General features: G+C 46.7%; 2 protein-coding genes and 1 long non-coding RNA gene across 11 annotated transcripts in view; 2 read left to right on the forward strand and 1 right to left on the reverse strand.

Moving 5' to 3' along the window:
* The window catches only part of FLVCR1 (FLVCR choline and heme transporter 1), a 38,769-nt gene extending 25,805 nt beyond the window's left edge, over window positions 1–12,964 (forward strand). For 2 of the 3 annotated variants that reach the window (XR_016219613.1, XM_002717517.6), the window contains 3 exons: window positions 6,476–6,543; window positions 6,710–6,782; window positions 10,183–12,964. Coding sequence is in view for 2 of the 3 variants with exons in the window: in XM_002717517.6 (XP_002717563.1) it covers window positions 6,476–6,543; window positions 6,710–6,781 (140 nt within the window). In the remaining variant the exon portion in view is untranslated. Of the gene's footprint in view, window positions 1–6,475; window positions 6,544–6,709; window positions 9,682–10,182 lie in introns of those variants that run through there. The other variant, XM_051821332.3, reaches the window with a different exon arrangement.
* Window positions 12,965–17,019: 4,055 nt separating this feature from the next.
* On the reverse strand, window positions 17,020–23,028 carry LOC103350977 (uncharacterized). 3 transcript variants are annotated; one of them, XR_016219616.1, is made up of 4 exons: window positions 22,891–23,028; window positions 22,504–22,616; window positions 19,463–19,634; window positions 17,020–17,170 (listed from the first exon to the last, which is right to left on the reverse strand). It is a non-coding gene; the product is annotated as an uncharacterized LOC103350977 (long non-coding RNA). The 3 variants fall into 3 exon arrangements; XR_518811.5 differs by having other exon boundaries at window positions 17,020–17,308; XR_011381433.2 differs by lacking the exon at window positions 19,463–19,634 and having other exon boundaries at window positions 17,020–17,308.
* Window positions 17,120–24,709, forward strand: part of VASH2 (vasohibin 2) — a 55,279-nt gene continuing 47,689 nt past the window's right edge. For 3 of the 5 annotated variants that reach the window (XM_089312178.1, XM_089312176.1, XM_089312179.1), the window contains exon 1: window positions 19,519–19,650. The gene's annotated coding sequence lies outside the window, so the exon portion shown is untranslated. Of the gene's footprint in view, window positions 17,260–19,518; window positions 19,651–24,709 lie in introns of those variants that run through there. The other 2 variants (XM_089312177.1, XM_070055296.2) reach the window with 2 other exon arrangements.

Raw genomic sequence — 24,709 nt, forward strand, 5'->3', positions numbered from 1 at the left:
TAGCAGAGAGCTGGCCTGGAAGAGGGGCAACAGGGACAGAATCCGGTGCCCCGACCGGGACTAGAACCCGGTGTGTCGGCGCCGCAAGGCGGAGGATTAGCCTAGTGAGCCGCGGCGCTGGCTGACTCCGGGTTTTTAAGGGAATCTCTTTACTCCCTGCTCCTTCTCCTTTAGGTTAAAGGGTTTTGTGGAGAGTAAGTTAACAGATTCCTCCCCAGGTTGTTGGCTCTGAGGGAGCCAGGCAGAGGGACAGGGAGAGGGGGGTCTGTGAAGGTTTTATTGCCCCAAGTTATCAGGTAAACCATTTGATCTTGAGGAGAGAGAATTCATGGGGAAAGGGCTTGGGACTACCTGGGAGGTTATCAGGGTCTGGGCAGGACTTTGAAGTGCAAAATGCTGGGCTTCCTGAGCTTCTGCTGTAGGAGCTGGTTGCTTCAGGCCCTCTCACACACACATAGGCTAATTTTTAACTTCCTGCCTAACAGGAGTTTAGCCTAGTGGGTAAGATACCTCCCACAGTGCAGTGCCTGGGTTCAAGACCCAGCTCCAGCTCCTGGCTGCAGCTTCCTTCTAAGGCAGGCCCTAGGAAGCAGCAGTGATGGCTCAAGTGGTTGAGTCTCTGCTGACCGCATGGAAGATCTGAATTGAGTTCCTGACTCTGGGCTCTGGCCATTGTCCAGCCTTAGCCATTCTGCGCATTTGGGAAGTGAACCAGTAAATGGGATTGCTCTCTCTCTGTGTCTCAGAAAAGGTGTTTTTTTTTTTTTAAACAGAGAGGTAGAAAAATACCTTTGAAATTAAATTTACGTTGATAGCGTTACCACCTAGAAATGCCAAATTCTCCGATGTATTTTATTAGAGAGAGCTTGATATATTTTCCTAAAATGTTGGTATCCAGCGATGGAGCAGAATTATAAAGGAATATGTGGATTTCAAAGCAAACATTAGGCTTCCTGTTTCCTGTTCTGAATGTAAGAAAGTTGGCAGGCTCCACTCTATAGTAACAGTGAGCAAAGAGCTGAACAAACACAGTACCCTTTTTAGAACAAACACAGAACCCTTTTTAGATGCGAAAGGCAAGTGAAGTCACAGGGTGAACCCCTGCCTCCACACAGAGAGATTCACAGCTTCCTGGAGCTGAAACTCGGTGAGACCCCCGTGCTGCCGGGAAGACCTGAACTGACACTGCTGAGTGCCAGAGGCCACTCTGAGAAGTAACACTCCTGGGCAGATCTGCTTCACATTTTTGTGAGTTTTACCACCTGCTTTGGCAGGTGGAGAAAGGAACCATTCTGAAACAGGGCGTTCTGTTCTTAACAATGCATGCCCTCAGGAGAAACTTTGCAAGCTGGGTCTGACCTGCTGGAGTTCCCTCAGAGCCTAACTGACCAGGTGGAAAGGAAATACCAACTGCAGGCTCCCCTAGCCACTTTTCTAGCTGTTCTATTCCTGCTTAGCAGGGGGTGAGACTCACCAAGAGACAGACTTAATCAGAGGACTAGAGGATGTTTCTCCTCCTGTCGTTCACCCACCACATTACTAAAGGCCTTGCTAACAGCAATTTCTTTTACATGGTCCATCATATCCAGCTACCAAGGAGAAGTTACACAACAAACTAAAAGACAGAAAGCACAGTTTGAAGAGCTAGAGCAGGCATCAGAACCAGAATTAGATATGGCAGAGATGCTGGAGTTATTAAACTGGGGATTTATTTTCACTTTATGTGAAGGCAGAGAGACAGATCAAGAGATCTTCCATCTACTGATGCATTCCCCAAATGCCTGCAATAGCCAAGGCTGGGACAGCCAAAGCTTGGGGCCCAGATCTCAATGTAGGTATTCCACATGGGTGGCAGAGACCCAAGTACTTGAGCCACTATCTGCTGCCTCGGGGGGTACACATTTGCAGGAAGCTGGGTCAGAAGCAGAGTAGCTGGGATTCACCAGGCACTCCCTTGTGAGATGTGGGCATCCCACGGGGCAGCTTAATGGCCACATCAAATGCCTTCTCCTAGACTGGGAATTTTTAAATACTATGATTAATGAGCTAAGGGCTGTGATGGGTAATGTACGCAATATGCAAGAATAGATGGGCAGGTTAATCAGAGATGGAAATTCTAAGATGCCAAAAATACTGAAGATAAAAAACATTGTAACAGAAATGAGGCTTGGCCAGCGCCGCGGCTCACTAGGCTAATCCTCCGCCTTGCGGCCGGCACACCGGGTTCTAGTCCCGGTCGGGGCGCCGGATTCTGTCCCTGTTGCCCCTCTTCCAGGCCTGCTCTCTGCTGTGGCCCGGGAGTGCAGTGGAGGACGGCCCAAGTGCTTGGGCCCTGCACCCCATGAGAGACCAGGAGAAGCACCTGGCTCCTGCCTTCGAATCAGCGCGGTGCGCCAGCCGCAGCGCGCTGGCCGTGGCGGCCATTGGAGGGTGAACCAACGGCAAAGGAAGACCTTTCTCTCTGTCTCTCTCTCTCACTGTCCACTCTGCCTGTCAAAAAAAGAAAAAGAAAGGCTTGTCTTTGATGGGCTTCTTAGTAAATTGGACATAGTTGAGGGAAGTGGCGTGAGGAGGTGACAACAGAAACTAACAAACTGAAAAGCCAAGACAAAAGACAGAGGAAACAGATCTAAGGACTGTGGGCACAAAAGAAAGAGAGCAGCAGAAGAAATATTTGAAACAAAATGACAGAACGGCCCCCAAATTAATATCCAGGAAGTTCAGAGATCCCTGGGCAGGATAAATGCCAGAAAAGTACATGTTGGCAAAAAACCAGAGGGGAGCAAAAGCCCTTCTCTGTGGCAGAGCACAGATAGGGGTGGAGTCAGACTGCTCAGAAATCCTGCAAGAAGGGACGGGACTGGAACACAGTGCTGAGAGAAAAGCCCATCATCCTAGAACTCCGTGCCTTGTGAAATTGTCCTTCAACATCAAGGAGAAATAAAAAATTCAGACAAAAATTGAGGGACTTTCTTGTCAGGAGACCTGCCTTGGAAAGAATGTTACAAAAAGCTCTTCAGAGAAAAGGGAAAAGACTTAGGTCAGGAACTGAGATCTGTGTACATAAGGAAGAGTCTTGGAGAAGGAATAAATGAGGGGAAAATGAAACCTTTTTCTTCCTGATTTAACAAATAAAAGTAAAATAATAGCAACAGGGTATTCAATTGTATATCCTTATATATGTGCCTGTGTGTATGTGTGTGTATACACTTAAATGTAAGTGAATTGAATGACAGTAATGATTACAAGGTACAGATCAGAGAATTCACGATTTTTTATTATTATTTGAAATGCAGAATTATGAGAGGTGTGGGGGTGGTGGAGATCTTCCTTCCCCTGATTCACTCCTCAGATGCCTGGAACAGCCAAGGCTGGGCCAGGCTGAAGCCAGGAACCAGGAGCTTCATCTAGGTCTCCCACAGGGGTTCAGAAGCCTAAGTACTTGGGCCATCTTTTGCTGCCTTCCCACATGCATTAGTAGGGAGCTGAATCAGAAATAGAGCAGCTGGGATACAAACCAGCGCCCATATGGGATGCCAGTGTCACAGACAGTGGCTTAACCACTGTGCCACAAAGCTGGCTCCCAGAAATCAGGATTGTTGTTAATATGTTTTAAACGTTTATTTATTTTAAAGGCAGAATTATAGAGAGAGAAAAGGGGAGAGAGACAGAGAGACAAGAGAGACAAAGGCCTTCCATCCCCTAAATGGCTGCAACTACCAGGGCTGGGCCAGGCTGAAGCCAGGAACCAGGAGTTTCTTCGGGGTTTCCCACGTGGGTGCAGGGGCCTAAGGACTTGGGCCATCTTCTGCTGCTTTCCCAGGCCATAGCAGAGAGCTGGATTGGAAGTGGGGCAGCCAGGACTCGAACCAGCACTGGCGCCGAAGGCCATGGCTTAACCTGTAGTGCCATAGCACAGGCCCCAGGATTATTGTTATCATATGGTATTCATAGTGTTATTTGAAATTAGACTTAGATTAATTGTAACTGAGTATTGCAAATTCCAGGACAATCACTAAAAAGAAAAAATATTATGACTGATATGCTAAGAAAGGAGTCAAAGTGGAATTTTATAAAATATTCAATGAGGAGGCCGGTGCTGTGGCAGAGTGGGTAAAGCCACCGCCTGCAGTGCCAGCATCCCATATGGGTGCCAGTTCAAGTCCCGGCTGCCCCACTTCCATTCCAGCTCTCTGCTATGGCCTGGGAAAGCAGTAGAAGATGACCCAAGCCCTTGGGCCCCTGCACCCACATGGGAAACCTGGAAGAATCTCCTGGCTCCTGGCTTTGATCAGCACAGCTCCAGCCATTGCGGCCATCTGGGGAGTGAACCAGTGGATGGAACACCGACCTCTCTGCCTCTGCCTCTCCTTCTCTCTGTGTAACTCTGACTTTCAAATAAATAAATAAATCTTAAAAAAAAAATGTTCAATGAAAACCGCAAGAGGCAGAAAAAGAGTAGAAGACAAAAATGGGGACAAACAACAAGAGCAGCAAATATAAGACAGTAACAGAAATGGTAGCTATTAACCCAACTCTATCAGTAACCACTTTGAGCAATGATAGTCTAAATATTCCAATTAAAAGAGATTGTCAGAGTATATCAAAAAGTAAGACTCAACTATATGTTGTCTGTAAGAAGCTCGCTTTACTGTAAAAATCCACGTAGGTGAAGTAGATGGACAGAGAAAGATAGCAAAGGAAGCATTAGGCTAACTTCTAGGATCCTGATTTTAGTTTCATCTTCTATTCCTACGTTGCTGTGAGTAATTAGATAACTGCCCACACATGACTATCTTCTTATTGTACACTCTCTTTTGAGTATGAGTGACTGTAACTACCAGCTTAACACCAGTAACTTACAAATCTGTCTCCAGACTGCAGTCTCTTACTTTTCAGACCAAGATGCCCACAGTCATGGGTCTCTCTCTTGACGTCAGCCTGTCTGGAGCAGACCTCACCGTCTGCCCACCATACCTGTTCTTTGTGTTATCGATTTCAGATGACTAGGGCCACCATCCATTCGACTGTCCAAACAAGGAAACTCTGAAGTCACCCAGCCCTCCCTTCCTGTTGTTCGTGTTCTATCAGACCAACAGCCCTTGTTATATTCCAGTCTGTCTCTGAAACCTGCCCCAGTGCCACCAGTTCTCACAGTGAGGCACTTTTTTTCTCAGCAGGATTAAAACCTCATGGCCAGGCTGCCTGCCTCCAGACCCATTGCTGTTATTCTCCACATTGCTGTCAGATTAAGCTCCCTGATACATAGATCTGATAATGTTACTCCCTTCTCTGATACCATGTAAGCTCTTTGCATGGTGGGCATGACATCTGCACACCCAGTATTTGATGTTGTAATGATCCCAGACCACCTCGAGTGTCAAGAACAGGCTGTATTCTTCCTGTTCCCCTCCTTGTGTCTACTGTCTCATACCTAGTGTGCCTTCCTCTCCTGTCTGCTCGACAAGGTCCTCCTAATTTTTCGGGCTTCATTCGAGCATGTATCCTCCAATAAGCTTTGCCTGGTTTCCCTCCTCTGACAGGCATTTTGTCTCCCATATTTCTACTACACTTTTTATGTATTGCAATATCACAGTTATCATATTATTTGCGTGTCAAAATTTTCCTAGGTTGGCAAGTCCTTTAGAGAAAAGAATTGTGCTTTTAATCTTTGTGCCTTTGGTTCTTAGAGTCCCATGTTTGTTCACAAGTGAATGACTTGTCAGTTATGTTAAAGACTGACAGGGACCAGCGCTGTGGCGTGGCAGGTAAAACCGCCACCTGCAGTGCCAGCATCACATATGGGTGCCGGTTCAAGTCCTGGCTGCTCCACTTCTTCTTTTTTTGTTTTTTTGGACAGGCAGACAGGCAGAGTTAGACAATGAGAGAGAGAGACAGAGAGAAAGGTCTTCCTTCCATTGGTTCACCCCCCAAATGACTGCTACTGCAAGCGCGTTGTGCTGATCCAAAGCCAGGAGCCAGGTGCTTCCTCCTGGTCTCCGACGCGGATGCAGGACCCAAGGACTTGGGCCATCCTCCATTGCCCTCCCAGGCCACAGTGGCTGCTTCATTTCTGATCCAACTCTCTGCTATGGCCTGGGAAAGCAATAGAAGATGGCCCAAGTTCTTGGGCCCCTGCACCCTTGTGGGAAGACCCAATGGAGGCTCCTGGCTCCTGGCTTCAGATCGGCACAGTTCTGGCCGTTGCAGCCCATTGGGGAGTGAACCAGTGGATGGAGACTCTCTCTCTGCCTCTCCTCTCTCTGTGTAACTCTAATTTTCAAACAAATCTTAAAAAAAAAAAAAAAAAAAAAACAGATGTACTATCATTTCTGAAGGGTACAAGGATGCTATTGAATATTATGGTACTTGAGTGTTATATTTGACAGTATGAGAAAAGACTTTTTGAACTTCTTAGAGAAAAATATACTTACAAACAATGTATGATAACTCCATTGATGCTTCTCTGTTTCAGCATTAATCAAGTCTGACCTGAGAAGACACAACATAAACATAGGAATTACGAATGTCGAAATTAAAGCTGTAAGTAATAAATATTTTTACGAGTTTATTGAGAAAAATTTTAATAGAATAAGTGTGAAGCTGTTCTTATCTAGCCGCTATTTCTTTTTCCTGGATCAACTGTCAATCTGTAAAATTAGCATATGCCAGATGCTATACTTATTTTTCCTTCTGATTCTTTTTACAGGTGCCAGTTGACAGTCCTATGGATCAAGAACCAAAAATTACGTTGTCTAAGCAGTCAAACTCATCCATTTGAGGTGAAAAGAAAAGTTGTTATCCTGCAGTAATTGGGATAGAGTGTGATGATCATGGAGTGCTCTGTGACCAGTGAGCCTGGCTTTGCAGGTGGTGGGGAATGGACACATACTTGAAAATTACTGTATGCACTCTGAATGCACAATGTCATTTTGATTTATTGTTTTAAGCAATATTTTGCTTAAAATCCTTTGCTTAAATGATGCTGACACTACCATTTGTCTAACTAGTATCCCATTTTCAGTCATATATCATGTCTGAAAGTGAGTTCCTTAACATTTACTTTTAAAAAACAGGTGTTTTTTTTGTAGAACATGGAAGTTTAGAAGACTTTCTAAAATGATAATATGGAGGTCTAGTCCTGTAAGACACATTCAAGTACATGCAGTTTATATGTAAAAGTATTCAGTGGGGGCTCCTGCCATCGGATCAGCGCGGTGCGCCGGCCGCAGCGTGCCAGCCGTGGCGACCATTGGAGGGTGAACCAATGGCAAAGGAAGACCTTTCTCTCTGTCTCTCTCTCTCTCTCTCTCTCACTGTCCACTCTGCCTGTCAAAAAAAAAAAAAAAAAAAAAAAAAAGGATTCAGTGGGACCAAATATGGAACCCACTGCTAGTTGGCTACCTTTTGACTGTGTTGACCAACCGTCCGTACCACCTCCATCTGAATACAATATCCCAGCATGATGCTACCAATCCACCAAAGGACAAAATTGAGATTAGGCTTCTAGATGATCTCTAGGATTTTTTTTCCCCGTTTCTTGTACTCTTGTTACAGAGTGCTTTGTAACAGGTACTTTCAATGGGCCACAAAACTATTCTGTGTATAGTTTTGGTCTTAGGATTATGTTCTAATTAAGCTAAGGAGCCCAGACACAATGTCAATATCTTGAGTTTTTTTCTTATTGGTTCCTATAACAGATAAATGCTAACCCTATATTTTTTCAGTCCAACTTGAAATGGAATAGTTTTGTACTCATCGCCTTTTTTATTCTCTTTTTTCAATTTATAACTTTATAGTAAGATGATTTCTTCATATATTACTAGCTATTTCATGATTTCTTACATCACATCCTGTATTTTGCCTTGAAGTTTCCTGAGATAAGGAAATGTATAACAACTTCAGCCAGCCCAGGTGTCCCCTTTTAGTGGAGACCTCTTGAAATGCTTGCTGTGCTAATCCTGCAGTGGCAGTTGTACAGCCGTTCTCCTTTGAGGCAGAAATGCCATGCCCAGGTACGTGCGCCATCAGCACAGCGGGAGGTGGATTCTCGTCTTCACCAGAGTCAGTGTAGGTCAGTCACTACGCTGTTGTAAAAGTCTTTTACATGCTCAGGGTAAGGAGAAAAGGACCAAATGTTTTCCCACAGTGCCTACCACTGTGTTTTGTTTACAGTGAGAATTTAAATGTTGTTGATATCCCGACTCTTCTAAACTTGTGGGGAATATCTTTACATTGATGACACTGATCCACCATAATATTCACATTATGTCCACAAACACAAAAAAGGCCAGTCACGTAAGGGGTATGCTTGGAGTGAATATCACTTTATTTTTTAGGTCAGTGGGAAATAATTTTAATCAAAGAATTGTCCTTTTTCTTCCCACATATCCTGTTTTGTATTAGGAAATGACATTGTGATCCATTTCATACAAGTAAAATATTACAAAATATTTACAGAAAAATATTAAAAATAACTCAAAAGGCAAGATGAAATAAACTGGTTTTTCAGGAATCTCTATTGTAGTGCCCACAGCACACAAGAAGAGAGTCAAAACAAATAGTAACTAAGATTCCCCTGATTACAAATTTCCAAAGAGCTGGAGAAGGCGCAAAACAGGGTGAAATGCTGGTGTGACAGGGGCAGATGTTAGCAGCACTGCTTCAATAGTCCATCTGTGAATATCACTTTTGATTTAAGCAGAATATATGCATTGATCCATATTGAGATGATAACATTCTCTACAATAAATTGATTACAAATGCTGCAGATCCTAACCGTGGAGAATGTGTTATCAGAACAACTGAGTTAGGAATCAGGAACTCCATGAATCCTGTCCATGTGATCTCAGAGATCTTTTAAAAGATAAGTATGTTCCTCACAGAATAGAACAAATCATTGTACCACAGGAACTCAAATCTAACTAGAGGAAGTTTCCCTGGACGATTGGATAAACAATTGTGATTGTTCCTTTGTGGATACAAAGTCTTTCAAAGCTCTGTGAGACGTTTTAATCAGTCGGTGGTAGCTCAGGCAGAATATGCCCAATCGTTAGCTACCTTTGTGTTTATATCACAGGTAAAAAATGACCAAAAATAAATTCTAAGGTTTCCCATATCCCCTAAAATAATTGTTTTTATTTTTAAACTGTCAATAGTATTTAAAATAATCATGTATTTGTTGAGTTCTTCCAGTTTTGAACAAATTACAGATAAAAGCTGGAATGGAATGCTTTATTTCTGAAAGTATGTGCATTTGGTCTATGTCATGTATTTTTTTCTTGTTGATTAGAAAAGGGGTGAAATATATGATAAACTATAAAATGAATGGATAATTTTTTCTGTATTTTGAATGTAAGTTATAGAGTATGTCAAACAAGAATGTCATAACTTTGGAGTATGCAGTAGGTAATTATCACCTGTGTAAATCTTTGATTTTAGCCAAGAAACCAGATGCTTTCAAAAGCTATTGCGTTTATAAATGTTGTAAGTATAGCTTTTGCCTTTTGAAGATGTTGGAGAAATGTGTTTAAAAGTATGTTTGTGTATAATAGGCTGAAGATATGCCTATATCTTGAGTCATTATTCACATTCAAAGTTTTTGCTCTTTGTACTTATTTATCTGTATGCTTATTCTTCAGTACTTCCGGTTCAAAATAAGTTTATTTTTTTAAATGTTAATTTTGTACGACTTTTTTTTAAGTTTTGATACTTCATTACACCATGGGGATTGAAAAGGGATTATAAGATTTCAGAATGGCCCAGGAGGGAAAGAGGTAGGTTACAGAACATAAACAAAGGTGCCGGTACTGTGGCATAGTGGGTTGAGCCACTGCCTATAGTGTCAGCATCCCATATGGGTGCTGGTTTGAGTCTTAGCTGCTCCACTTCCCATCCACATCCCTGCTAATGTACCTAGAGAGCAGCAGAAGATGGCCCAAGTGCTTGGGCCCCTGCACCGATGTGGGAGACCCACATGAAGCTCCTGGCTCCTGGCTTCAGCCTGGCCCAGCCCTGGTCATTGCAGCCATTTGGAGAGTGCACCAGTGGATGGAAGACTTTTTCATCTCTGCCTTTCAAATTAAAACACACATACACACACACGGAAAGTCCACGAGGGTCAGGGCTGAAAGAGAAGCTTTAAACTATATTAATATTTTATTCATTTAAAAATAATTTCAGACAATGATGTGAGCAAGATGGAGAATAAGAGCATCCTGCAGAAGTACTGATTTTTGTCAACTACCATGGACTCCCTTGTGGGAGTCCAGAAGTCCAACATAGAACTTTGAGCATACAGTTTGAGAAAAACATCTGCACACAGATACACTGACAAGCATAAGAACAGATTGCTTTACCTGTATCATTCTTCCTTCAAGGTGAAATGGCTGAGTACCAGGAGAGACACCATCAGCCCATGATTTCTCCCACAGAGGAATGTGAGGACATAGTGTTCAGCTGCCCCAGCTGTGTGGGATGGTGCCCAAGACGCTCACTTCTTTTCTTGACCCAACCAAAATATTAAGATGCTTGGTGTAGCTGAAAAGGCTAGGAGAAGATAAGAGAGGCCATGGACCTTACTAATCACTCTACAGATTCCTCTAGGAGGCTTCTCCAAGCCACGAGAGCTGCCTTGCCTAAGGACTACTCCTCTCCAAATGGATGTCCTGAATGCTCTGGGTACCTAAGCTGTCACCACCACGCTGGCTCCCTGGATGTGCCCCTGTGGAAAGTGACTTCAAGTGTCTTGGGCAGACAGCAGCTTGATTCTGCAGAATTGGGAGAAGGCACATAAACTTGGATATTTCAGGACACTGCCCATAGAAAGCAAACAGGAAGCTTCCAGCACCCTGAGTGGCATTGCAGGATTAAGGGCAAGTCTACAACCTTAAGAATTACCCCCCCCCCCCAAGAGGTATGGAGCAGTAAATACTTAGAAAAGATCTGAGGGTATCAGAATCCCTGGCCAGGTTGACTGATGAATGGATTTCTCTCCTAAAGCCAATCAATAGGCTCTAGGAAATGATTGCTTCTCAAAGGCAAAGACATCAACATAAGATTTCAAGGAACAATAAAATCAAGGAAATAATACCACCAAAGAATACAATAATGTTTGCGTAACTTTAAAGAAATTGACGTCTACAAGTTGCCTAAGGAAATCAAAATAATTATTTAAAGGAAACTTGCAAGTTAGAATACTTACACACAACTTCGTGAAGTCAGAAAATATGTGGCCAAAACATATTCAAAGAGAAATCAAAGAAGGAGACACCTTCTGAAGACTACAATGATAGAACTCAGTGACTTCTGAGAATAACTGACCATGCAGGGGACACAGCCATTGGTGCTGACTGAAGATCCTCCAGCTCATAAAGCAAATTCATTAGATGAGATAGGCAGAGACTTCCAGACCCAAGACAGGTAGGGCCAGCGCCCCTAATAAGCAGGAAGAGGCTATAGAAGATGTGATGATTCTACATCCTTCAGCATCCCGTAAGATTAAGGTCTGGGATCTCTGAGGGGGGAAATGATAGAGGCAGGTAGATAGGATTTAATCAGTTAGATTTGTGAGCTGGAAGACCACACCCCCTTTGTGATCTTACTCCCCTACCTGACTTCACCTGCCAATCACACTATGTAATCACTCCCCTTTGGGAGTACATAACAGGCCTGGAGTACGGGAGGCCCCTCCCTTGTTGCCCCACGCCTCTGCTTTCCTGCTTGCATGCTTGCTCCATGTGCTCCCGACCTGCTCTCTGCCTGGTATGGACCCAACTTGTGTTTCTAGACTTCTTTCTCCCCTAAATAAAGCCCTCACTTTCCTGTGCATTTCTCCCACTGAATAAAATGCTTAAAAATTAAAATAATAAAGTAAAATACTACAATGAATGAAAGGAAAAATGCAATACAGTCAACAGCAGACTTGATCAAACAGAAGAAAGAACAGATTATTTCAAAATATCCAGTCAAGGGCTGGTACTGTGGCGTAGCAGGTAAAACCACTGCCTGCAGTACTAGCATCCCATATGGGCACAGGTTCAAGTCCTGGCTACTCCACTTCTGATCTACCTCTTTGCTGTGGCTTGGGAAAGCAGTAGAGGATCCTAAGTGCTTGGGCCCCTGCACCCGTGTGGAAGACCCAGAAGAAGCTCCTGACTCCTGGCTTCTGCGGCCATATGGGAAGTGAAAGTGGATGGAAGACTTCTCCCTCTCTCTGCTTCTGCCTTTAACTCTTTCAAGTAAATAAAATCTTAAAAAAAAAAATCCCAAAAATTTAGATTTAGAAGGAACTTAACACAATAAAGGCTATTTATGAAAAGCGTATAGCTAATATTCTCAGTGGTGAGAAGCTGAGACCTTTTCCTCTAAGATCAAACAAGGCGAGGTTGCTTACTCTCTCCACTTCTACTCAACAAAGCACTGGAATCTTAGAGTTGTGAGAGGCACCAAACTGGAAGAAATTAAATTGTCTGTTACAGAAGACATCCTCTTATATTTAGAAAACCCTAAAGAATTCCCCAAAAACTTCTAGAAATAATAAATTCAGTTGCTGAGAGCAAAATCAATATATAAAAGCTAATTGCATTTGTAAACACTAAAAACTATCCAAGAAATTGAGTAAAAAACCATTTGCAATAGCAAAAATAAAATTCTTAGGAATAAGTTTAACCTGGGGCTGGCACTGTGGCGTTGGGGCCCTGCACGCACATGGTAGACCCGGAGGAATCTCCTGGCTCCTGACTTCAGATCAGCCCAGTTCTGGCCATTGTGGCCATTTGGGGAGTGGACCTGCAGATGGAAGACCTTTCTCTCTGTCTCTCCCTCTCTCTGTCTGTAACACTGCCTCTGAAATATGTAAATAAAATCTTTTTAAAAAAATAAGTTTGAGGAGGTGAAAAATCTGTATATTGTTGAAAGATATTGAAGAATAAATGTAAAGAAGTCCAGTGTTCATGGATTCGAACTCAGTGTTGTCAAAATGCCTGAACTGTCCAAAACATACATATTCAATTTGATACCTATCAGTACACCAATGGCATTTTTTACTGAAACAGAAAAAAATTTTTAAAAATTTGTATAGAATCACAAAAAATCCTAAATAGCCAAAGCAATCTTGAGAAAGAACAAATCTAAGGACATCACACTTGCTGTTTTCAGATTATATTACAAAAGTAATCAAGGCCGGCGCCGCGGCTCACTAGGCTAATCCTCTGTCTTGCGGCGCCGGCACGGCACACCAGGTTCTAATCCGGATTCTGTCCCGGTTGCCCCTCTTCCAGGCCAGCTCTCTGCTGTGGCCCGGGAGTGCAGTGGAGGATGGCCCGAGACCTGGGCCCTGCACCCCATGGGAGACCAGGATAAGTACCTGGCTCCTGCCATCGGATCAGCGCGGTGCACTGGCTGCAGCGTGCCGGCCGCGGCGGCCATTGGAGGGTGAACGAACGGCAAAGGAAGACCTTTCTGTCTCTCTCTGCCTGTCAAAAAAATCAAAACATTTACAATACCAGCATAAAAACATATGGGGGAGGGGGCATTGTAGCATATTGGGTTAAGCTGCCACCTGTGATACCAGATAAGGGCATTGGTTTGTGTCCCAGCTGCTCCACTTCCTATCCAGTTCCCTGCTAATGTGTCTGGGAAAGCAGCAGAGGATGGCCCCAGTGCTTAGGCCCTTGCATCCACATGGGAGACACAAAAGAAACTCTTGGCTCCTGGCTCACAGCCCCATCTGTTGAGGCTATTTGGGGAGTGACCTAGTTGATGGAAGATTCTGCCTTTCAAATAAATCTTAAAAAAAAAAAAAAAAAAAAAGAAAAGAAAGAAAAACAGATATATGGCAATAGAACAGAGTAGAAAGCCCAGATATACTACAGTCAACTAATATTCAACAAAGTTCCAAAAGTACAAATTCATGGAGCAGACATGGTGTTGCAGTGGGTTAAGCTGCTGCTTGGGGTGCCAGCATTCCATATCCGAGTGCCTGGGATTGAGTCCTGGCTCTGCTCCCAATTCCATCTTCCTGTGTCTGTGCACCCTGGGAGGCAGTAGTGATGCAGCTGAGTTTCTGCCGCCCACATAGCAGACTTGCACTGAGTCCTGACTCCCAGCTTTGACCCAACCCAGCCCCAGCTGTTGCAGATATTTGGGGAAAGATTCGGCAGATTTCTCACTCATTCTTCCGCCCTTTGTGTCCACCTTTCAAATAATGAAGTTAAAAGAAAGAAATAGTGTTGAAAAACCAGATACCCATATGCAAAAAAAAAAAAAAAATCCTTACACAAAAATCAATAACTCAATATAGATTAAAGATAGAGGCCGGCGCCGCGGCTCACTAGGCTAATCCTCCGCCTAGCGGCGCCAGCACACCGAGTTCTAGTCCCGGTCGGGGCGCCGGATTCTGTCCCGGTTGCCCCTCTTCCAGGCCAGCTCTTTGCTGTGGCCCGGGAGTGCAGTGGAGGATGGCCCAAGTGCTTGGGCCCTGCACACCATGGGAGACCAGGATAAGTACCTGGCTCCTGCCATCGGATCAGTGCGGTGCCCGGCAGCGGCGTGCTGGCCGCGGTGGCCATTGGAGGGTGAACGAACGGCAAAGGAAGACCTTTCTCTCTCTCTCTCTCTCTCTCACTGTCCACTCTGCCTGTCAAATAAAATAAAATAAAATAAAATAAAATAAAATAAAATAAAATATAGAAATGGAAGACCTGAAATCATACACTTCCTAAGAGAAAGCATAGGAGAAAAGCTCCCTAGCATTGGTGTTAGCAGTTTTTTTTTGGGGGGGGGGGGCGGTATAATACAAAAAAAAAAAAAAGCTGCAAAAGTAAAGCTAAACGAGTGGGCTTGCAAGCTAAAAAGTTTGTGTATAATGAAGATAATCAACAAAATGAAAAGGCATGATATGGAATGGGAGAAAATATTTATAAGCCACATATTCAATAAGAGATTAAAATACATAAGGAGCACAAGCAACTCAATAATCAAAAAACAACCCAATTGAAAAATGAGCAAAGAAACTGAATAGATATTAGATATTTTTCCAAAGAGAATATAGAAATGACCAATAGTGTTTGAAAACGTGCTCAGTATCACTAATCAGAGAAGTGCAAATCAAAACCTCACACCTGTGAGGCTGTTACCAAAATGTCAAAGATGACAAGTGCTTGTGAGGATATGGAGACAAGAAACTCACACATAGTGAGAGTGTAAATTAACCCAGCCATATTGATAATGGCATGGAAGTTCCTCAAAAAATTAAAAACAGAACTATGGATGATACAGCACTCCCACCATGGGCATATATTCAAAAGAATAAAATGATCTAAAAGAGGTGTCTGCCCTTCCCTGTTCATTGCAACATTGTTTACAATAGCCAGGAAATGAGGGAAGACAAGGAAGTGACTGTCCTCAGATGAATGGATAAAGAAGCTGTGTGGCATGTACACAGTCCTGTGCCTCGTAATATTTCCACCAGTGATGGACCACATCTACAATGTTGGCCTATAGATTGTAATGGAGCTCAAAGATTCTTATGGCTGAGTATTTTTTACCATACCTTCTCTATGTTTAGGCGCATACATGTTTAATGTTGTTTACAGTGACCTACAGAATTCAGTACCGTAATGTGCTGTACAGGTTTATAGCCTGAGAGCAATAGGCTGGTCCAGATAACCAGGTGTGCAGCAGGCTGTACCACCTACCACCTAGGTTTGTGTAAGTGCACCCTATCACGTTCTCACAACAAAATTGCTTCATGATGCATTTGCCTGGTGTAGCCCGTCAGTAAGTGACACATAAACTGTACAACGTGATTATTCAGCGTCAATAAAGAAGAAAATCCTGCCATTTGAAGTTGGGATTGATGACATGGATGAACCCAAGAAGCCCTGGACTCCTGGCTTTAGCCTGGCCCAACCCCTACCATTGGGCTATTTAGGGAGTGAACCAGCAGACGGAAGATTCTTTATCTCTTTCTCCCCCTCCCCCTCTCTTTCCTCCTCTAATTCTGCCTTTCACAATTTTAAAAATCTTTAAAAATTAATACTGTATGCTAGAAATTTGCTGAGAGATCTTATGTGTACTCACCACATGCACAGTAACTGCGGTGGTTTGCATGTGGTTTGTCCTCAAGGGCTCACGTACTAGAAGCCTTATCTCGGGTGCGGTGAGTGATGTGGGAGGTAGTAGAACCTCTAAGAAACAGGACCTGGTGGAGGTCCTTAGGTTATGGGGGTGCTGCTGTCCCGTGGGAAGCTGGTCTGGTGTGAGTTCACACCAGGCCAAGTTGTAAAAGCCTGAGCCTGACCCTCTGGCACTCAGCTTCCTAGCTGGTGATGTGATCTCTTCGTTCCACCCAGGTCCTCACCAGAGCCCAGCTGATGCCGGCACCATGCCCGTGCCCTTGAACCTCCAGAACTGTAAGCAAAGTAAACTTTTTTTCTTTGTCAAATGAGTGGCCTCGGGTATTTCGTTATAGCAATGGAAAACTAATACAGTACCTGTGAGGTGGTGGATATGCTAATTAGCTTGATTGTGGCTATCAGCTCATGATGTATACAAATATAAAAATACCACATTGTACATTTTTGTATTTCCATCTACTTGAAAGGCAGACAGAGATATCTTCCATCCACTGATTCACTCCTTAAATGCCTGCAATACACAGGAGTAGGCCAGGCAGAAGCCGGGAGCCAGGAGCTCCATCCAGGTTTCCCATGTGGGTGGCAGGGCTCCAAGCACTTGAGCCTTTATCTGCTGCCTCCCAGGATGCATTGGCAGGAAGCTGGATGAGGAGCAGAGGGGTCAGGACTCCAGCTGGCACTCTGATGTAGGTTGTGGGAGTAGCGAGCACTGGCTTAACCCACTGCATCACAACTCCTGCCCCTGAATAGATACAATGTTTGTCAAGGGTACCTCAGCAAAGCTGTGGGGAAAATAAATAAAATTTCATGACATCTTAACAAAATTTTCATTTTTATGAAAAATAACTTCCAAACACAACAATGTAATGAGAATAGTGACTTTTTTTTTTTTTTCCATTTTTATTCCAAAGGGAGAGACTCTCCCCAAAGCCTGGCCAGGGCGAAGGGAAGTCACGTGGGAGGAAGCGGACCAGACATCCGGCAGAGTGAGCAGAGCCGTCTCCTCCACGTGTGCTTTCCAAGGACGTTCCCTGAAGGAACAAGGGAGGAAGGTTTGGGAGCTGGGGAAAGTTCAACAGAGTGAATGAAGAAGGTGTCTGCCCCATCTCCAGACGTGCAGGTAAGCAGCAGTGTGGTGCCGTCAAGTGTATTTATCTCCCCTTCCCTCCCTGCAATAGAGAGAGAGATAAAGGCAGCCAAGCTCTTCCACCCACTGGTTCACTTCCAGCGCTGGTCCAGGCAGAAGCCAGGAGCTGGGAACTCCATACAGGCCTCCTACCTGGACGGCAGGAACCCAAGTAACCTGGGTCATCGTCTGCTGCCTCCCAGGCCCATTAGCAGGAAGCTGCATTGACCGTGGAGGTGGGACTGGATCTCAAGCACTCTGATGTGGGATATGGATGTCACAAGTAGCAGCTCAACCCACTGAGCCAGAACAGCTGTCCCTGTGTTTGCATTTTAAACAGATCTGGGCAGAGTGGGTAAAGCTCAGACAGCTGCAGTTGTCCAGTGCAAGACAGGATGAGGCTCGGACCTCCGTGTGTCCCTGGAATCACTCTTGTTTTAGACTGTCCTGTTTAATCTGCAAGTGCATCTGGCTTTTCTTTAAGCAGTGAAAACTAGCAGCTTGACCCATAACTGCCTCAATGCCTGAAAGGTGGGGGTGTGGGCCACCCCACTTTCACGCTCCAAATGGGGAACGATCTCCCTCTACTGGCCATTTCATGAACTATTTCAGACTGCTGAAATTTCACTGGGTGGCTGGGAAGAGGTGTGAGCTGTGTTTTGAGGATGGTTATTTCTGTCATATCACTTGACCTGTAGGTCAGGTTTTCCCCAAACACACACACACACACACACACACACACACACACACAGCGTGGGGCAGAGATGCAATATCAGCCACCAGCAGCCTTTGACATCTCTAGTGATGCATCCACACTGGATGGCCAATGTGGGCATCTGCTGGAGCCAGAGCTGGGCAGGACACAACTTCTGCAAGATCAGCGAGAGCATGGTGCCTTTTCCTGGGGGCTCCTCCTCTCTGGAAGCCCCTCCCTGCCCCAGCGCGGCCATGCTGCCCCCAGCCCAGGCCAGTGGCACAGTGAGGGTCTTTCTTCCCCAGGCACCTCCCAAACAGACCCACGTGCTTTCTCCACTCCCTCTTCCAGCTAATCATGGTTGAGAAGTGGGGAGCCTACCCTGAAACGAAACAGGACAGATTCCTGTCGGGCGAAGCCTTTGACCCTGTTGTTAGCCCCCAAGCCAGCTGTGCTGCACACAGGATGCCCCTGCTCCTGTGCCTGGAGGGGCAGGGGCATCCTTCAGGGAGTGACAGCGTCCTTGGGCACTTCCTCTCCTGTGCTTCTTGGGGACCCAAGGACACAATGTTCATATAGCACAGGAGACCATCTGTGCAGCACACCGCAGCAGGCGGATGACTGCTGTGACCGCCCTTGCTGGGACTGAGGGCTCCCTAGCATGGCCTACCTTTGCCCAGAGCTCCCCAAACCTGCAGGGGTCTGATGGAAACAGAGCTGCCCCCCACCCCATGCCACAGTTCTGCCTCAGTGGGGCTCAAGAATTTGGCTGCCTTACAACTTCCCAGGAGGAGCTGCTCCTGTGGTCTGGGGCCAGTGCAGCCCACCCCTGTGTCCCCAGAAAGCCAACATCACTCAAGGCCTCTTTGCCTGATCTCTGTCCACAGCTGGCCCCTGGCTGCTCCAGAAATGCTCCCTCTGGCCTGGCTGGAAACATGGCCTGACTTGGCTGTTTTTCCTTGACCCAGATGAGTGGCCTTTGTGTCTCCCTGGGGAGAGGAGCAGTGTAGAGATTTGGTTTCTCAGACACCCCAGTGGCTCCAGGCTCCCTGGATGTGACTGTGACCTTGGTGAAAAAGAACCCAGTAGTGCTGCCAAGCCGAGTCCAGACTGCAAGGAGCCACCGAGCAGGAGAACCAAGCCACAGCCACCCCGGGACCTGGGGAGGGGCAGCCGATTCCTAGATAGCATCCACCTGGCTGTCACCCCCCTGTCCACCCCTTCCCTGTCACATGCTTCACTTTCTCCCCTCCTCTTTCCTCTGGACACATTCAGAAAAAGGAAACAGGGTGGATTTGAGAGGAGGGCAAAGGACTGGCTGGGAGGAAAGGAGGAGGGGAAAACAGCTTCCTGCCTGGTGCGGGCGTCACTGTCACCTCCTCCACGCAGCCCCATGACTGTCACTGTGCCATAGTCAGTGGCACCCACCCCCACCCCCCCAGCTTGGAGAAGTATACCAAGGAGGGAAGAGGTCCTGCCCCAGAAACTGAACAGGGAATTTACCACTCTGAACAAGGACAGTTCCCAAGCTGCAGCCTCTTTCTTCCTAGGGAGGATGTTTGTGGTCCTGATTTCTTTGCTCTGGGAGTCACCTGCCACACAGGACACCCCTTTCCCAACTCCGTCACTTGCAGGCTGTCAGCTATGACCTCAACCACATCTTCCTCGACTGTTCCTAAGGACATAAATATGTAAGCACATAAATATACTCATATTACTTACTTATATTTACCAATAATTTATTATTTAATAAGTATTCTAAATATACCTAAATATATAAATAAGGCTGTTATTTATAAGGATAATCAGTTGTTTGATAAGGCCGTTTCTCTTCTTCCCTTTACACTCGCTCTTAAAATTAAAGGTCTCCTCTGGGCTCCCATTCCATAGGTTAATTACAGGATTTTAAAAAATTGATTCAGCAAACACCTGACAGTCCTTTAGGCCATGGGTTAGGGTTGTAGAGCCAGGCAAGGCCTGATTGGAACCAACTAGCCTGGGGAGAACAAAGACAGGGATTTTCAGGAGGGGCCTGTGCCATGTGCTGCAGCCCATTGTGGGAGATGAGCGCTGAGGGTGGGCACACGCTGAGGGAGGCAGTGGAGGAGGGAACGCCCAGGCAGGGCTGACCTTCAACTGGGTGTGACAGGCACAGCCGCTGATCCCCCCACGAAGGCCGTGCAAGTCCCACAGAGGAACTGGATGGGTCCTGACAGCAAGAGGCTCTCCCAGCTCCCGGCTTCAGCCTGGCCTAGTCCCAGCTGTGTGGGCATTTGAGGAGTGAACCACCAGATGAGAGATCTCTGTCGCTCTTTCAAACAAATATAAATAACTGCTAAAGTTCTCCATGAAGCAGACCTGTGTGAGCCCCACGACGGACCCTGGACGTCACAGTGCCTTCTAGAACTTGCTTGCTAATCTGGGTCTCAGCAGCCCTGCTTCCCTCAGCCCGTGGGTCCCTAGAACTGGTGACTGGACTGCGATTCACGCAGTGGCCACAGGGTGGCAGTGAGAGGCACTTTCCTATCTGTACCTCCTGGGGTGGGTCCTGTCTCGCCCAGGGACTCAGCCTTGTGTGCACCACTTCGCCCTGCCTCTTCCTAGCTGTGCAACTTTGGGCAAGTTACTCACCTTTCTGAGCCATTTCTGCTGGCCTCGAATGGGGCTGAGAATTTGCATTTCTTGCGAGTGCCTAGGTGAGGCAGCAGCAGAGCCCAGCAGCTGGGACTGTGACCTCCCCGCCTCACAGGAGGTGACCCCAGCTCTCCTCCCTCGAAGCCTCCTCTGCCAGCACCCTCCCCTCCAATATACCCTGTCACCAAGTCACCAGGACACCTCTCAGCCAAACAATCAACCTTTCTCCAGCCACAGGAGCTCTGTAGAAGGTAGGCGCCATTGGAGAGAAACAGGAAGAGGAGGGAAGTAACTGGAGAAGGTCAGAGAGGAAGGAGATGGGGGAATGAGTCCCGCACATGGGCAGGGGCCCCGTTGCCTGTTGCAGGCAGGAGAGTCACACCTGAGATGGGGACAGGACAGGACCCGGGGGCCTCCTTGGCATTCCACCTAGGGCACCTTTGCTGGGACTTCTGCAATTTATGGCTGATTTGTGCCAGTGGAAGGTGGGTAGAAGGCTGCCATTCCCCACCAGACCCGCAAAAGCCTCCCATCTGTGTGTGTGTGTGTGTGTGAGCGAGAGAGAGAGACAGAGACAGAGACACTTGGATGCTAAAGCCTTGGATTGCCTTGGGAGCTCCATCTTGCAGATAACACCACCCTTGGCCCCTGAATGGCTGCATGGAACTAAGCACCCCCTCCCCAGGCCTAGAAGACCACACCCAAGAGAAGGTCCCGCAGTGACAACCTCTAGTAAGGGCCAAGCGGGGTTTGATTCCAGGCCCGCACACTGTATGCTCCCTGAAGACTCAAGGCCCAGTGCTAGGCTGGGAGGAGCTTGAGTTAGGAAGACATGATGCACCCTGGAGGGCAGGGTGTGCCTGGCCCTGAGGTTGTCTGCTGAATCTGGATATTGAAGACCTCAGAGCTGAAGGAGCAGGAAGGAGGAGACGAAGATGGGATTAACACACCAAGGACAGATCCATAGGAACCTCCGGGGTCTGAGGAAAGATGTGCCCGTCTAGAAACTGTGAAGCGACGGATTCCCACACTTTCTTCTTCCCTTCCCACCCCTGCCCTCGCTCGGCATCGGGCACCTTCTTTAGGCTTCAGGTGTGTCCCGAGAATCGAGCACTGTGTGACAAGCACTGTTGTTTCACTGGCATCTAGAACAGTGACAGGCACGTGTTCAGGGCTCAGCACATATCTGCGGAATGAATGAATTAGGGCTGAGAAAGAGCCAGCTGGAAGTTGACAGCAAGAGCCCAGCCACATGGGGTCTCAGATCACTGAATGTCAGGACAGTGGTCCTGGCTCCGCTCCTCCTGCCCAGCCTGCCAGCTGTCCACTCTCTCCTTTCCTTACAGACTTAATGATGTCCCTGCTTAAGACCTTTAGAGACCACCTTGCCCTGACAGTCTCAAACTTGAGATTTCCGCCTTGAGTCCGCGGTTCTAGCCTGGGATTTTTAGCAGGCGATTCTAATGTGCATCCCAGGGTTAGAGCACGGGATGTAGCCCAAGCCCTGTGTTTTACAAACCAAACCTCAGTGAGGGGAGGGAGCATGCCTGAGGTTATCCAGCAGGTTGGTGGCAGGACTGAGCCCCCAATGCAGTAAAGTGCTCTTCTCTGTTCAAAAGGCATCACTATCACCTGTTCAGAGTAGGGTTTTCTTTTCTTTTTAGGATTTATTTATTTATTCCAATAAATAAATCCTAAATATATATATATATAGAGAGAGAGAGAGAGAAAGAGAGAGAGAGAAATTGATCTTCCATCTGCTGGAGCTGTGCCAGGCTGAGGCCAGGAACCAGGAATTTCATCTGGGTCTCCCAAGTGGGTGGTAGAGACCAAGCACTTGGGCCATCCTCTGCTGCCTTCCCAGGTGCACTAGCAGGGAGCAGGATTGGAAGCAGAGAGCCAGGACTCACCTGGGATGCTAGCGTCAGGCAACGCCAGACCTGCCAGAAGTCAGTTTGAGGGTCTCCCAGCTCCTTGGCAGAAGTTCGTTTCCAAGGTCACATCCTTCCGGTGCTTCCTTAATCTGCCAGGGTGGATTTAGTTTCAGTTCAGCTGTGAACACAGCTCCGCTCAGCTCCTCCTCCCTGCCTCGTGCTGTCTTCCTTTACAACCAGGGTGTTGATTTATTCAGCTTCTGGGGACGTATCCAACACTCCTCCCCTGATGCCTCCCTCTGCTCTCCCTCTCCCTCCCTTGGCCTGCCTTCCTCCACCTCAGCCAGCTGTTAACCCACTCATTCTTCCAGCTACAGCCCTCCCCAGATCCTCCTGCCCTGCCGAGCTGCTCCCCAGCCAGACCTGGAGATAAGAGAGCTTCTGCCTCCTTCCTTCTTTTCCACTTGTCCTCACTGGTGACCCTCCTCCAGCTCTGCCGAGACAGGGCTGGCCCCAGAGGACCGGGCTCTGTCTTCCTCGCAGCTGGCAAACAGCGAACTTGAGTCATGGCCTTGGGACACAAATAATCTGCTCTCGTTTATTTAAAAAAAAACCACCAGCAGCCAAAAACACACACTGATGAAGGCGTTGGTGAAAGACGATAGTAGATAAAGTGGTCCTTACTCAGCAGTGCGGTAAATAAAGCCCCGCAAGGGGAGTCTCGCCGAGAGTTGTGAACTCTCATTAGGCCCAGCTGAAGATGGAGCCGCTGGAACTTTTGCACGCAGCTCTCAGGCATTGCTTGGGACTCCAGGCGTCCTTACGAACACTCTCACAGCCTCCCAGCCCCTCAGGAACAGATGAGGCTGTTTTGTTCCTGACTTCCGGGGCGAAATCACTGCTGCTCTCACTCCTTCCTGACTATTTCTCCCTCTCCCAGCCATGCCCCTGGGCCCACGGAGCATCCTGTGCTGCTTCCAGAGCTTTGCCAGTCCTCTCTGTTTCAAGCACGTTATAACCCACAAAACCATCAGTCAGCTACTTGTAAGTGGCTCAAATAACCAATGTGGAGACACCAAAAGATGTGCAGGTACTATTGATATTCTCAATATCAATATTGACAGCACCTGCTGAAAGCAGGCGCACACTGTCTCTGATATGGAGCAGGGGCTGTATACACTGCTAGGTTGTTATTTAGCTATTGCGTCCTCGTGCACCATCTTATGTAGTTTTTTGGAACTCCTGTGAGGTGGGTGCTAGTGGACCAACTTCCAAAAGAGGAAACAGACTCAGAGTTGTATGATCTGGCCAAGTCTACCCTTGGCCTTGCTTGTCCCTTAAAATAGTTCTGGATCATTCTGGGGCTCATTTTCCTAAAGGCAGGATCTTAGAGCAGACATCTCCAAACACAGAGAATCATGGCCACGGAGAAGCAGGAGGAGAAAGGAGTGTAGAAAAATCACCTAGTTCAAAGTGGGCAAGCCAAATAATGGACAACAAACATGGCCCATGGATGTGTCTTTTTTTTTTTTAAGATTTATTTATTTATTTTAAAGGAAGTGGAGCAGCTGGGTCTCGAACCAGTGCTCATATGGGACGCCGGCACTGCAGGCGGCCGCTTAACCCGCTGTGCCACAGCACCGGCCCCATGGATGTGTCCTAATTGACCCGCACACTGTTTCATGATGGAATTTGTTGCCATTATTTGAAAAAGCAGAACCTTTCCCAAAAAGAGCCAGACTTGCAGATTTGTCTTAAGAAAATGTAGATCTGAGAACCTGAGCCATTTGGCCAATAACTGGTTGAAGCTGACCAGCAGCTGCCCACCCAAAGGGGGCTGCCCTCTCCAGTCCCCACACAGCCACCCTCACTGGTTTCTGTTGTCTGCCTGATCCCTGGTGAATTTTGAGTTTATGGCCCTGATCTAGTTCCACCCAGCTTCTTCCTATAAGAAAATCAGGACCCCAAGAGTGAGGAGGCCCAAGGCACAGACAGAGGGTTAACCCTGAGAAAGTTCATTCCCCTCTGTGCATCTTCCTTGTCTCTAAAATGAGACTACGGATAGCACCTGCATTGGGCCAATGATGATTTAGCAGAGTGTTGATAGTGTCGGCTTGGGCTGCGATAACAAGATCTCATAGGCTGCGCGGCTTCAACGGCACACATGTAACTTCTCACAGTGCTGGAGGTTAGAAGTCTGGGGTCCACTTGCCAGCAATTGTGGTTTCTGGTGAGGGCTTTC

This window comes from Oryctolagus cuniculus, chromosome 13 (genome assembly GCF_051225735.1).
Source record: "Oryctolagus cuniculus isolate XC-2025 breed Fujian yellow rabbit chromosome 13, ASM5122573v1, whole genome shotgun sequence".
Lineage (NCBI taxonomy): Eukaryota > Metazoa > Chordata > Mammalia > Lagomorpha > Leporidae > Oryctolagus > Oryctolagus cuniculus.